Source organism: Heterodontus francisci, chromosome 3, assembly GCF_036365525.1.
Source record: "Heterodontus francisci isolate sHetFra1 chromosome 3, sHetFra1.hap1, whole genome shotgun sequence".
Classification (NCBI taxonomy): Eukaryota; Metazoa; Chordata; class Chondrichthyes; order Heterodontiformes; family Heterodontidae; genus Heterodontus; species Heterodontus francisci.
In genome coordinates, this window is record NC_090373.1 from 59,153,809 (window position 1) to 59,168,989 (window position 15,181).

The 15,181-nt window shown below is 43.7% G+C and overlaps 1 protein-coding gene across 1 annotated transcript in view; it reads right to left on the reverse strand.

Annotated features, from left to right (window-relative positions):
- LOC137356741 (14-3-3 protein theta-like) overlaps positions 1-10,928 on the reverse strand; it is a 33,896-nt gene extending 22,968 nt beyond the window's left edge. The window contains exons 1-2 of the mRNA XM_068022475.1: positions 10,830-10,928; positions 9,891-10,423 (exon numbers count right to left, since the gene is read on the reverse strand). Of these exons, the coding sequence (XP_067878576.1) occupies positions 9,891-10,286 (396 nt within the window). The 5' untranslated portion in view covers positions 10,287-10,423; positions 10,830-10,928. The remainder of the gene's footprint in view (positions 1-9,890; positions 10,424-10,829) is intronic.
- Between the last annotated feature and the right edge of the window lie 4,253 nt (positions 10,929-15,181).

Here is a 15,181-nt window from a genome sequence, read left to right on the forward strand (position 1 = left end):
AGACTAGGATAATAGTGTAAAGGGTAGTGAGGGGCAAGAGTTCCTACAGCGTGTTCAGGAAAATGTTCTACAGCAGTATGTTGCTATTTAAACGAGAGAAGAGGCATTGCTAAACCTGGTGCTTGGGAATGAGGTGGGGCAAGTGGGTCAGTGGGAGAGCATTTAGGGGATAGTGATTATTGTATCACAAGGTTTAGGCTGACTTATGGAAAAGGATAAAGAGCAATCCAAGGTAAGAATAATTAACTGGGGGAAAGCCAACTTCAATGAGGTAAGAGAGTGGAGCTGGGGTGAATAAATTGAAGTCAAAAGCTGGCAGGAAAACCAGTAGAACAGGCTACCTTCAAAAGGGGATAGTTCGGGCACAGTCAAGGTATGTTCCCTTGAAGGGGAAAGGTAGGGCAAACAAATCCAGAGCTCCCTGGATGACAAAAGAGGTAGAGATTAAGATTAAAAAGAAAAAAAGTATGCTTATGACAGATGCCAGGTAGAAAATACTATTCAGAACCAGGCTGAAGATAGAAAGTCCAGAGCAGAAATGAAAAAGCAAAGAGAGCATGAAAAGTGACTGGCAGCTAGCATTAAGGGAAATCCCAACGTTTTCCATCATCATATAGACAGTAAAAGCGTAGTAAAAAGGAGGAGCAGGGCCAATTAGGGACCAGAAAGGGAATTTACACATGGAGGCAGAGGGCATAGCTGAGGTATTAAATGAATACTTTGCATCTGTCTTTACCAAGGAAAAATGCAACCCAAACAATGTTGAAAGAGGTGGTCAGACACTAGAGGGGTTTAAAATTGATGAAGTATTAGATGGGCTGTCTGTACTAAGTGGATAAGCACCAGGACCAGATGAGATGCATCCAAAAGATACTGAGGGAAGCGAGGGTGGAAAAATCGCAGAGGAACTGGCCATAATTTTTAAGTTCTTAGCCTTGGGGATGGTGCCAGAGGACTGGAGAAATGCAAACATTACACCCTTATCCAAAAAAGGGTGTAACGATAAGCCCAGCAACTGCAGGCCAGTCAATGGGAAAAGTTCTAGAAAAAATTATTCAGCACAAAATTAAGTCACATGGACAAATGAGTGTTAAGGAAAGCCAGTATGGATTTCTAAGGGCAAATCATGCTCAACTAACTTGGTGGAGTTTGAGGTGGTAACAGAGTCTAGGTGGTGTGCATGGACTTACAAAAAAGGTGTTTGATACAGTACCACAGACTTGAGCAAACTTGTAGCTCATGGAATAAAAGGGACAGTAGCAACAGGGATACAAAATGGGCTGAGTGACAGGAAACAGTAGTGGTTAATGATGCTTTTTGGGGTGGAGGAAGGTTTGTAGGAGAGTTCCCCAGGGATCAGTGTGGAGATCCTTGCTTTTCCTGATGTATATTAATGACCTAGACCTTGGTGTACAGGGCACAATTTCATAGTTGGCAGATGATACAAAACTTGGACGCATTGTGAATGGTGAGAACTTCAAAAAAGGATATAGACAAGTTGGTGGAATGCGCAGACAGGTGGCAGATGAAGTTCAATGCAGAGAAATGTGAAGTGATTCACTTTGGTAGGAAGAACATAGAGACAATATAGAATAAAGGGTACAATTCTAAAGGGAGTGCAGGAGCAGAGAGACCTGCATGTGTATGTGCATAAGTCATTGAAGATGGCAGGACCAGTTGAGTGTGGTTAATAAAGCAGACAGTATCCTGGGCTTTATTAATATGGGCATAGAGCAAGGAAGTTATGTTGAACTTGTATAAGACACTAATTCGGCCTCAACTGGAGTGTTGCATGCATTTCTGGGCACTGCACTTCAGGAAAGACACGAGGGCATTGGAGACAGTACAGAAAAGACCCACGAGAATGGTTCCAGGGATGAGGAATTTCAGTTATGAAGGTAGACTGGAGGTTGCTTTCCTTGGAGAAGGCGGAGGTGATTTCGTAGAGGTATTCAAAATCATGAGGGGTCTGGACAGAGTCAAAGAAGAAACTGTTTCCACTCATGAAAGGATCAAGAGCAAGAGGGCACAGATTTAAAGTATTTAAGAGAAGCAAAAGGTGAAATGAGGAAAAACTTTTTCCATGCAGCACATGGTTAATGTCTGGAATGCACTGCCCGAGAACATGGTGGAGGCAGGTTCAACTGAAGCATTCAAAAGGGAATGAGACAGTTATGTAAAAAAGAAAATGCAGGGTCAGGGGGAGAAGGCAGGGAATGGAACAATTCTGTGATTCAGCCCATTCTCCATCAATATCCATTTGCAATTTCTTCTGACCTAAAAGAATTAACTACGCCTTTCAAAATCTTAATTACTCCAGCATGCCTAAATAACCAATATGTACAGTAACAAATGGCCCATAACAGAATAGAGGACATGAACTGCCCTCAACTTCTACAGGTTACTTTAAAACTCCATTTTGCTATTTTCTCCAATTCCATATGCCTTGATCTGCTCCAATACACTCACTCCCACATGCACTACAGCCACTCCATCTGCCCCTCCACTTTACTCAAAAAATGTAGGTTTTGAAATCCATGTTGGCTACTTCCAACTATTCTCTCCATCTAGGCACTAGTAATGTCATCCTTACCTTCAAACATTTTCCTACCATGATGTTAAGCTAACTGGCTTGTGATTAAGTGATCCAACTTTTTTTTTTAATGAAAAGTGCACACCTCACTGGCCACTCTCCAGTCTTCCAGTGAACATCCACATTCAATAGCGCCTGCAAATATAATTTCTAGGGCTGTTACAAGATCCGAGCATGCATTTGGTTAGGTTCTGGCACATGTCCTCTGTAAATAACTTTAGAATTTTCAGTTCATCCATCACAATACTGCTCATCTCTCCCTCAACTGCTTAAGCATTCACTTCCCCTCCAATACTCATTAGTAAAGAACAATGCTGCTCCACAATCATTGACATTTTAGCTAGCAATGCTCATGTCTTCCATTTCTAATTTTTTCCACTTTAAAAAGGTGCATTGCATTCAAGTGGGAGAGATGTGGGAAGCTGGAGAAGCGGGCTGCAAAAGTACTCTGCAGAATTATAGGGTGGAGCTCAAATCTAGAAGATTTCATCTGGGAGGCAATAACATCCAGAGATTTAAAAAAAAAAAAATTGGGGAAAGATCCATTTTACAATGAATTTTCACCCAGTTGGTACTGGGCCAGGATTTCCTCTGGCATACAAATAGGAGCTCTTTCACTTGGATATGCACTTAAAGTGGTCTGTACCCTTGTAGATTATAAGCAAGAACCAGAAGTGGGATTAGGTCAGATAGCAGTTTTCAGCTGGCAGAAAACAGGGCAAATGGCCTCCTCCCGTGCTGTCAATTCATGATTCAATTGTATTACCCACCTGTTACATCACCCACACTATCAAAGAACAATACAGCACAGGAACAGGCCATTCGGCCCTCCAAGCCTGCGCCGATCTTGATGCCTGCCGAAACTAAAACCTTCTGCATTTCCAGGGACTGTATCCCTCTATTCGCATCCTATTCATGTAATTGTCAAGATGCCTCTTAAACATTGCTATCGTACCTGCTTCCACCACTTCCCCCAGCAGCAAGTTCCAAGCACTCACCACCCTCTGTGTAAAGAACTTGCCTCGCACATCCCCTCTAAACTTTGCCCCTCTCACCTGAAACCTATGTCCCCTAGTAACTGACTTTCACCCTGGGAAAAAGCTTCTGACTATCCACTCTGTCCATGCCACTCATAACTTTGTAAACCTCTATCATGTCGCCCCTCCACCTCCGTCGTTCCAGTGAAAACAGTTTTTCCAACCTCTCCTCACAGCTAATGCCCTCTAGACCAGGCAACATCCTGGTAAACCTCTTCTGTACCCTCGCCAAAGCCTCCACATCCTTCTGGTAGTGTGGCAACCAGAATTGCACGCAATATTCTAAGTGCGGCCTAACTAAGGTTCTATACAGCTGCAGCATGACTTGCCAATTTTTATACTCTATGCCCCGACCGATGAAGGCAAGCATGCCGTATGCCTTCTTGACTACCTTATCCACCTGCGTTGCTGCTTTCAGTGACCTGTACGCCCAGATCTCTCTGCCAGTCAATACTCCTAAGGATTCTGCCATTTACTGTATACTTCCCAGCTGCATCAGATCTTCCAAAATGCATTACCTCACATTTGTCCGGATTAAACTCCATCTGCCATTTCTCCGCCCGTCTCCAACTGATCTATATCCTGCTGTATCCTCTGACAATCCTCATCACTATCCACAACTCCACCAACCTTTGTGTCGTCCGCAAACTTACTAATCAGACCAGCTACATTTTCCTCCAAAATCATTTATATATACTACAAACAGCAAAGGTCCCAGCACTGATCCCTGCAGAACACCACTAGTCACAGCCCTCCATTCAGAAAAACACCCATCCACTGCTACCCTCTGTCTACTATGACAGCCAGTTCCATATCCATCTTGCCAGCTCATCTCTGATCCAGTGTGACTTCACCTTTTTCTACCAGTCTGCTATGAGGGACCTTATCAAAGGTTTTACTGAAGTCCATATAGATAACATCCACTGCCCTTCCTTCATCAATCATCTTTGTCACTTCCTCAAAAAAAATCAAATTAGAGAGACACATCCTCCCCTTCACAAAACCATGCTGCCTCTCGCTAATAAGTTAATTTGTTTCCAAATGGGAGTAAATCCTGTCCCGAAGAATCCTCTCTAATAATCTCCCTACCACTGACGTAAGGCTCACTGGCCTATAATTTCCTGCATTATCCTTGCTACCCTTCTTAAACAGAAGAACATTGGCTATTCTCCAGTCCTCTGGGACCTCACCTGTAGCTAATGAGGATACAAAGATTTCGGTCAAGGCCCCAGCAATTTCTTCCCTTGCCTCCCTTAGTATTCTGGGGTAGATCCATCAGGCCCTGGGGACTTATCTACCTTAATGCTTTGCAAGACACCCAACACCTCCTTTTTGATAGAGATGACTGAGACTACCTACACTCCCTTCCCTAGGCTCATCATCCAACAAGTCCTTCTCTTTGGTGAATACTGATGCAAAGTACTCATTTTGTACCTCGCCCATTTCCTCTGGCTCCACAGATTCCCTTCTCTGTCCTTGAGTGGGCCAACCGTTTCCCTGGTTACCCTCTTGCTCTTTATACATGTATAAAAAGCCTTGGGATTTTCCTTAATCCTGTTTGCCAATGACTTTTCATGACCCCTTTTAGCCCTCCTGACTCCTTGCTCAAGTTCCTTTCTACTGTCTTTATATTCCTCAAGGGATTAGTCTGTTCCTAGCCTTCCAGCCCTTACGAATGCTTCCTTTTTCTTTTTGACTAGGCTCACAATATCCCACGTTATCCAAGGTTCCCGAAACTTGCCAAATTTATCCTTCTTCCTCACAGGAAGATGCTGGTCCTGGATTCTAATCAACTGGCGTTTGAAAGACTCCCACATGTCAGATGTTGATTTGCCCTCAAACAGCCACCCCCAAACTAAATTCTTCAGTTCCTGCCTAATATTGTTATAATTAGCCTTCCCCCAATTTAGCACCTTCACCAGAGGACTACTCATCCATAAGTACCTTAAAACTTATGGAATTATGGTCACTGTTCCCAAAATGCTCCCCTACTGAAATTTCGACCACCTGGGCAGGCTCATTCCCCAATACCAGGTCCAGTACAGCCCCATCCCTAGTTGGACTATCTATATATTGTTTCAAGAAGCCCTCCTGGATGCTCCTTACAAATTCTGCCCCATCTAAGCCCCTAGCACTAAGTGAGTCCCAGTCAATATGGGTGAAGTTAAAATCACCCACCACTACAACCCTGTTACCTTGAAATCTTTTCAAGATCAGTCGACATATCTGCTCCTCTACCTTCCACTGGCTGTAGGGAGGCCTGTAGAAAACCCCCAACATCGTGACTGCATCTTTCCTATTCAAGTTCCACCCATATTGCCTCGCTGCACGACCCCTCCAAGGTGTCCTCCCGCAGTACAGCTGTGATATTCTCCTTAACCAGTAATGCAACTCCCCCACCCCTTTTACATCCCCCTCTATCCCACCTGAAGCTTCTAAATCCTGGGACATTTAGCTGCCAATCCTGTCCTTCCCTCAATCAAGTCTCTGTAATAGCAACATAGAGCTAGAATTAGTACTTGGAACTAAGTTAATCCGCCTTACCTGTTATACTTCTCGCATTGAAACAAATGTACTTCAGACCACCAGTCCCGCTGTGCTCTGCAACATCTCCCTGCCTGCTCTTCCTCTTAGTCTTACTGGCCTTATTTACTAGTTCCCCCTCAGTTATTTCACCTGCTGTCCTTCTGCTCTGGTTCCCACCCCCCTGCCACACTAGTTTAAACCCTCCAGAGTGACGCTAGCAAACCTTGCAGCCAGGATATTTGTGCCCCTCCAGTTTAGATGCAACCCGTCCTTCTTGTACATGTCCCATCTGTCCCTGAAGAGATCCCAATGGTCCAGATATCTGAAACCATTCGTTCTACACCAGCTGTTCACCCACATGTTTAGCTGCACTATCTTCCTATTTCTAGCCTCACTGGCACGTGGCACAGGAAGTAATCCCGAGATTACAATCCTAGAGGTCCTGTTTTATAAAACTTTCTACCCAACTCCCTAAACTCCCCCTGCAGGACCTCGTCACTCTTCCTGCTTATTTCATTGGTACCGATGTGTACCACAACATCTGGCTATTCACCCTCCCCCTTCAGAATGCCCCATGTCCGTTCAGAGACATCCTTGACCCTGGCACCAGGGAGGCAACATGCCATCCTGGAGTCTCTTTCACATCCACAGAAGCACCTATCTGTGCACCTGACTATAGAGTCCCCTATAACTATTGCTCTTCTGCACTTTGTCCCTCCCTGCTGAACAGTGGTGCCACTGCTCTGGCTGCTGCTGTTTTCCCCTGATAGGCCATCCCCCTCAACAGTATCCAAAGCGGTATACTTGTTAGAGAGGGGGATAGCCACAGGGGATTCTTGCACTGACTGCCTGCCCCTTCCAGCGGTCACCCATCGATCTGCCTGCACCTTGGGTGTAACCACTTCTCTAAAACTCCTGTCTATGACGCTTTCTGCCACTTGCATGCTCCTAAGTGCATCCAGTTGCCGCTCCAACCGATCCATGCGGTCTGTGAGGAGCTGCAGCTGGGTACACTTCCAACATTCCGGGCAACGTCATCTGCAGGAAGTGTCACAGACCTCCCACATCTCACAGGTGAAGCAATTCACCCCTCTGACATTTCTAGCACTAAATAAATTAATTTAAAATAAAATACTTATTAAATCCTTACTAAATTGTTAGGACTATATGGTCCTAGTGCTAGATTCCTACTATAAATATTCAATGCTAACTAAATACAGTAATCTCCTCCCTCTGGTTTAGTTACTCTACTTATTTAGTTAATTAGGGTTTTAATCAATTTTTATCAAAGTTTAATTTTCAAATTCAGTAAAAAAAAATTCCCTATCAGCCAATCAGGTCACTGCTTTCATGTGACATCACTTTCAGTTTTTTTACCAGAGGTATGTTTTTTATACTTACTGGTCCGGAACTCCGCCCTCAGAGTCTTCTCCCAGTCAGCTGTGATCTTTGGAAGCTCTGGGCTCCCCTTACTGAGGACAGGTAGGAAATGAAAGGAGCTCCTCACTCCCTCCTTACCGAACTTCCTCACTTACCAAACTTCCACTGGAGCACTATTGCAACCCAAGTCAGCACTCCAGTGCAAACAAAGTCAGCACTAAGATGGCTCACTTTTATACTGACTCACTCTAGCCCCCTGAAAACTGGTTTAAGCCACTTCTCTAATTAACAAGGTGCAGCTGCAAGCAGAGCCCGAGTGAACCCTGTTTAAAGCTTGTCTAAAACTCACCTTCCCCAACCCTAACAGCAACTGTTAAGTTAATCTGCTAAATAAAAGACAGATTAGATTGATAAAATTAACCCTTAATTATCCTCATACCAAACTTCCACTGCAGCACTCTATTGCAACCCAAGTCAGCACTCCAGTGCAAAACCGCAAGTGTACATCTGACTGAAGGAAGCAGACAGTACATTAAACCAATAGTGGGGCCAGAACTGGAACAGGCCTCACTTCCTTTAACGCAAAGTTAAGCTACCATTTCCAGCTACCACCTAGCTGGTGCCCCTTGATTAAAACTGATCACAGGACCACTGAAGATTAATGCCAGTTAACCAATAACAGCATTTCAAACACCTTGACACTGACCTACTTCAAGCTAAAGTCCTCAAAATGTTTAACAGAATTTGACAAGTTACCTGCACTTGTTCAAAATTCCTCTGTGTACACTCGAGTTCTAACTATTAATTGATTTCAAATTTACCCAAGTCCCAACAGTGTAAAGCAAAGATCGTATGATTTTCTAATTTGGAAAATCTGTCTAAAAATGAGAAGTGCAAGTCAGAACAGACATCTTATAAGAACTTTAGCCTGGGGCTGCTACCAAACAAGGCTTCCACTGATATCTTTGGTAAGCCATCAATCCAGGAAACTACTGAACAGTGTTGAGTCTTAATTATAATCCACATTTTACAGCATGCTTTGAAGAATAATAGTTTGATGCACAATTTCAATATTTTCTTTGTTTCAGAGCACATAGAACTTCAACCACTTCAAAAAAAAATGGTGTCAGCCATAGTCAATTAAACAGCAGAGCCAGATTTGTAACATGTATAATTACTATAAACGTCAAAGCAATGTTGGCTGCAAAAAGCAAGATATGAAGATCACTGATAATACATGATTCACACCAATCCACCCCACCCAACATACACACCTCAGTTAAACTAAAGCACCACAAAATGCGACAAGCTTTTTACAGTCACTGCCATGTAGTATCCTGAGCAGTGAATAGTGATTTGAAATGTTACATAAAAACAAACTCACTTGAAACTCATTTCCCACTGGATCAAGGTGGGAAGTTTTTTTTTTAAAAAGTGGCCACTATGATCTTAATAAACTGCATCATTTTAAAATTAACTTTTGACCCAGGACCTTTTGACAGCTGGAAATTCTTTTATTTCAGGAAACAAAGAGCAGTATCAACTATGCTGGTTACAGTTCAACTTCCGGTGCTATATTCAAAACTGACACATTGCAATTAATGATTGTTTCAGATTACATTTCTGCCTTTTCTCCTATTCAGAAGAGCTCAAGTGCAATTTCAGTTCATTCAGTAAGTGTGGCAATTACATTGCTGTTGAGTAGACGGCAAACGCATCTACACAATGCAGAAACTAGGAAAAATGTCCCCAAAAATGATTACCTTCAGCTAGATGTTTAAAAAAACATCAAACCCATCCGGTGCAACAATTACTTCGGCAAATCCAAAGAGTACACAAGGAACTGGAGTCTTTCTGCCAATGACAAGCTAACGTTAACAGCGATACAACAAAAAGCAGCATTTTACTCTGCAGTTAACTTGAAAAAAATATCACTAGTTGATGAATAGCAATATTGAGGTTCAGTTCTAACGCTTCATGGGCTATCGCAACCTACAATAGAAAAAAATTGGGTTTGGAGGGCTGCTTCGGATCTTTTCACCTCAACACGTGTATGCAGGCTAGTGGCATACTGACCTCGAAAAAATATACACCCTATCAATTGAAAAAAAAGAGCCCTATAAACCAGACTTCCTCGATTTCAGTTCGTTCGTAAACCTTGTTTCGCCATTTAAAAAAAAAAGCTCCAGTTGACTGCAGAACAGCTCACAAGCAGCGTCGCGAAGATTGCTTTGAATGCCAGTAATGTTTTTTGCTCATTTAGTGAGAACTCCATTTTGCAATCTTTTCAATGGCTTTTTATTTTAAAAAAATTCAAATCAAACGTACCCCACCCCTTTGTTCGCCTTTCTTACCAGGACGTCGTTGCAGATGTCACGGAGCTCCGTTTCTACTTTTTCCCGGTAACTTTTAATCATTTGCAATTTCTTTTCCTCGGTGTCGTTCTTCTGCTCGATGCTGGAGATGACTCTCCAGGCCGACCTGCGGGCACCCACCACGTTCTTGTAGGCAACCGAGAGCAGGTTCCTCTCCTCGTTCGACAGCTCGAAACCGTGCTCGGTCACCTGTTTCATCGCAGCAGCCATGTCTTCGTACCTCTCGGCCTGCTCGGCCAGCTTGGCCATCTGGACCTGCTCGGCGTTCTCCGGGTTGCTGTGGACCTGCTCGGTCGGCTTCTCCTGCTTGACCTGCTCGGTCGGCTTCTCCTGCTCGGTCGGCTTCTCCTGCTTGACCTGCTCGGTGTTCTCCATGGTTCTCCGGCTGGCTGTGGGTGAACGAACTCCGGAGTGAGTGGTTTTCCTTTTGTACGTTAACAAGGAGGGCAAGGCAGGGCTGGGCTGCTGATCACTTTATTTCCCCGTTTTTCCCCCAGGTCAATGATACCAGACTGTTAACAGGAGAAAAAGAAATAAGTCACTGGCAGCAAATGAGCCGATTGAACCCTGTCGCAATGTGGGAGAGAGAGAGAAAAGCGGGGCATCAGAGACACAGCAGCTCTCCCACAACCCTTGACTTTTCTATGGTCGCTTATTCCCCCTCCACAATCTGTCCGAATTTTCATGGATTAATTATGTACAAAATGCAGATTACCAATAAAAACAGGAAATGGCGGATTTAAAATTCACCAATTTTTTTTTTAAAACGAAGAGATTTTTTTTGAAAAACAAAAAAACCAATCCACTCTCCCACACCACAATGTAAATAAGGTATTTTATTATTTTTAAACTGGCTCCCTTCTTCGCCTCCTCATACACACAGAGGAACGAGCATCATAGCAGACAGCAAACACTAACCTTCCCTGCGCTTTGTAGCTCCTCAAATGGATTAACTTTGGCCGAGGAAGGCGGAAAAACGTCCAGCCTACCTTGACGGGCGGATCATGTCCCACTCCGCCCCCTCCGCGCGCTTTATATTGACAGACAGGCGGTTCTACCAATGAAACAGCGGAGGCGGCAGCCATCAAACGGCCAACCGGCGGAAGACAGCCAATCAGCTAAGTGCACGGGTTGGGCTGGGCGGGGTCTCCATTCCATTCTGACAGGTTAGGTTGACCGGGAGTCTGCAGCTGGGCCACGGGGTTTCCTCCAATTAGATACAGGGTGGGATGACGTTACTGTTGCCATGACGATGGCAAAGAGCCCTGGAATGGACAGGGCGTGGCACGAGACAGGGGGCTTCAAGTCAGCGCTGTGAGCTGGTTTGCTGATACAGTGCGGTTGAATGGCAATCCACTGGAGCAATGAGGAAAAGGTGCTTTAAACCTGAGGCTTAGCTCTTCATAGCAGAACAAGACTGAAAGATTTTGATAATAATGATTAGTTTCGTACAAAGCTGTAGCAAAAAACAAATAAATGCAACAAATGATACCTGAGTTCATTTTAACGATGAAGACCGGACACTGCTGCAGCTCAGGAAACGAAATAGGTGCAGTCGCAACCTATTAGAAAGATCGCATTAAACAATAAACAATTAAGCATACAACTGTTGCTGTTAAATATTGCGTACGCTATTATACCGTGAATATTGGTAATGTTAAATCAATTGGGGAAAAAAAATATAATTTATTTTCTAATTTATAATTTATGCATTAATGTAGTTTGAGTTTAAGAAACAGCTCAAAGCATTCATACAATGACGATAGCGACTGCTGTTATGTCGGCAAACATTGCTGTTTTTTAGTGTACAGGAAGTTCCCACAAACATCACCGAGATGAATAGTTGGGTGTTTTATCTTTTTTAAAGATGTTGGTTAAAAAGGAAGTGTCAGCTAAGCCATTGGGAAATTTACTTGCTCTTCAAATAGTGCCAAGGTATACCTGTTATCAACTGAACAACGACAGCAATTGTAAAAGATTTTGGTATCTCATCCAAAGCACCTCTGACAATGTAGCATGCCATCCGTACTGTACAGAAGTATCAGCCTGTAAGTTACGTGAAAAGAATATACAGGAGTGAAAATGGAATACTAACAGAAAAAAAAACTTGGGACACAGAAAACATAAATTTCTGTAGCACTCCTCACACAGGACACTCAAAGTGCTTTATTGCACAGAAGAAAGACAGTGGATACGGAGAAGGAGGAAAAGTGAAAATGTTGAAGGCCCATTCAAAGAGAAGGCTTTTTGAAAGATGTGTGTGAGCTGGCAAAGTTCCTAGATGACAGAGGCATGGTAAGTGAAAGTGTGACCGTCAATAGTGGAGCAGAGAGGAATGCCGAAGGAATCTGATGAGGGGACTGACTGGAGAAGATCAGTGAGATAAGGGGAGAGAAGGCCATGGAGAGATTTGAAAGTGAGTACGAGGAACTTGGAAAGGAATTTTCTGGGCTTTAAAGGAGAGGCTTCATGGAAATCTATGATTTTGTGGAGTCAAGGAGATGTACTGCAACATACTGAATAACTCATGATCTAGGAATGGAGGTAAACTACATTGTGACAATTTACTGCTGCACCCAGTTACAGATTTAAGTCATACTGATTTTCCAATATCCAGTCATGGATGAGGCACAACTCACTCCAAACCAAGCCATTAACTTTTGGCTCCCAGTACAAACTCTGCACTCTTGGACTCACTCTCTCTCCTCTTTCCATCCACTTCCCAACCAGATTTGGTTCTGAGCTGAGATCCCAACTCCTTATGCTCTCCATCACAAAGACTGTCTATTTCCACCACCTTGACATCACTTGCCTTTAACCTGCTTCAACCCATCTGCTGCTGAAACTCATCTGTGCCTTAGTTACCTCCATACTATTGGACTATTCCTGGCTAGTTTCCTAACCTCCATCTTCTGTAAATTTCAGTTCACCCAAAACTTTGCTGCTACCTGTGTCCAGATTCCATTCACCTATCACCCCTGTTCTTGCTGACCTACATTGGTTCCTAGTCAACTACATTGGTTCTTGTTCACCCAACACCTCAAATTTAAAATTCCCATCTTCATGTTTAAATTCCTTCTTAGCCTCACTTTTCTTTTTCTCTGTAACCTACTCCAGCCACCAACACAATCCCCAGCCCCATCAAACTCTCCATTCCTCTGACCGTGGCCTTCTGTGCTCCCTCACTTACTTACTTTTCCCCACCATTGGCAGCTGTGCCTTCAGCCGTCTAGTCCCTTTGAATTTCCTTGATGGGCCCCCTGCCACTCCACCTCCCTTCTTTCAGACCCTCCTTAAACACCACCTCTTTGACCAGGTTTCTGGTCACTCTGCCTGGTTAGGAGCTAACCACATTGCTGTGGGTCTGGAGTCACATGTAGGCAGACCAGGAAAGGACGGCAGGTTTCCTTCCCTAAAAGACATAAGTGCACCAGATGGGTTTTTACAACAATGGGTGATTAATGGCACTGATTGATGAGACCAGCCTTCAATTCCAGGTTTATTGTAATTCATTAAATTTATTAATTAATTGAATGTAAATTCCACCAGCTGCCATAATGGGATTTGAACCTAGGTCCCCAGGGCATTAGTCTGGGCCTCTGGAGTATTTCCAGCATTTCTTGTTTTTATTACCTCTGGAGTACTAGTTCAGTGACATTACCACTGCGCCACCGTATCCCCTCAAAGTAATAGTAATAGTATTAGTAGTAGAAGTGCCTTCCCAGCATTCATCAGCTTCTTCGTGATGACCAATAGCCCTTCAAAATCTAATTTTTTAGTACCCTGGAATACGTATCATTAATTCCTGAGGATTTGTTTGTTTTTAGCCCTGTGAGCTGGTCTAGAATATCCATTTCATTACATCAAAGTTGTGAAGCCCATCTGGATTATCCATCTGGAGCACATGTCACTAGAGTTTTTTGCTAGTCAATATATGAAAGAAGCAATCATTGAATTTATTCACTATTTCATGTTCATTCTTGGTTACAGCACTCTTAATATTTTTAGGGTTCTCATCTGTTCTCTGAAATCTCACTTGCTGTTATGGTATTGGAAACATTTCTTGCTGTTAAGTTTAGCACATTCAGCTACGCTCATTTCATGTTTGCTTCCCTGAACACCATTCTAGAATCAAGGAATGTTGTAGCACAGATGCAGGTCATTTGATTCATTAAGTCTGTGCCAAGGTTTATTTTTTAATATGTGAGTCAACTAATCTAATCACACTGTCCTATTCACTCCCCATTCCCTTTAAAATTTCTTTTTTTTAAGCAATTACCTAATTCCCTTATAATTCCCTGCGTAGTGGTTAGCACCGCAGCCTCACAGTTCCAGTGACCCAGGTTCAATTCTGGGTACTGCCTGTGCAGAGTTTGCAAGTTCTCCCTGTGACTGCGGTTTCCTCCCACATGCCAAAGACTTGCAGGTTGATAGGTAAATTGGCCATTATAAATTGCCCCTAGTGTAGGTAAGTGGTAGGGAAATATAGGGACAGGTGGGGATGTGGTAGGAATATGGAATTAGTGTAGGATTAGTATAAATGTCGCTCGAGTCGCTCTGAACAGGCTCCAGAAGCTGGCCGAGCGCGTCTACCCTGAGGCACAGTGTGGCTTTCGTGCAGAGAGATCGACTATTGACATGCTGTTCTCCCTTCGTCAGATACAGGAGAAATGCCGTGAACAACAGATGCCCCTCTACATTGCTTTCATTGATCTCACCAAAGCCTTTGACCTCGTCAGCAGACGTGGTCTCTTCAGACTACTAGAAAAGATCGGATGTCCACCAAAGCTACTAAGTATCATCACCTCATTCCATGACAATATGAAAGGCACAATTCAACATGGTGGCTCCTCATCAGAGCCCTTTCCTATCCTGAGTGGTGTGAAACAGGGCTGTGTTCTCGCACCCACACTATTTGGGATTTTCTTCTCCCTGCTGCTTTCACATGCGTTCAAATCCTCTGAAGAAGGAATTTTCCTCCACACAAGATCAGGGGGCAGGTTGTTCAACCTTGCCCGTCTAAGAGCGAAGTCCAAAGTACGGAAAGTCCTCATCAGAGAACTCCTCTTTGCTGACGATGCTGCTTTAACATCTCACACTGAAGAATGCCTGCAGAGTCTCATCGACAGGTTTGCGTCTGCCTGCAATGAATTTGGCCTAACCATCAGCCTCAAGAAAACGAACATCATGGGGCAGGATGTCAGAAATGCTCCATCCATCAATATTGGCGACCACGCTCTGGAAGTGGTTCAAGAGTTCACCTACCTAGG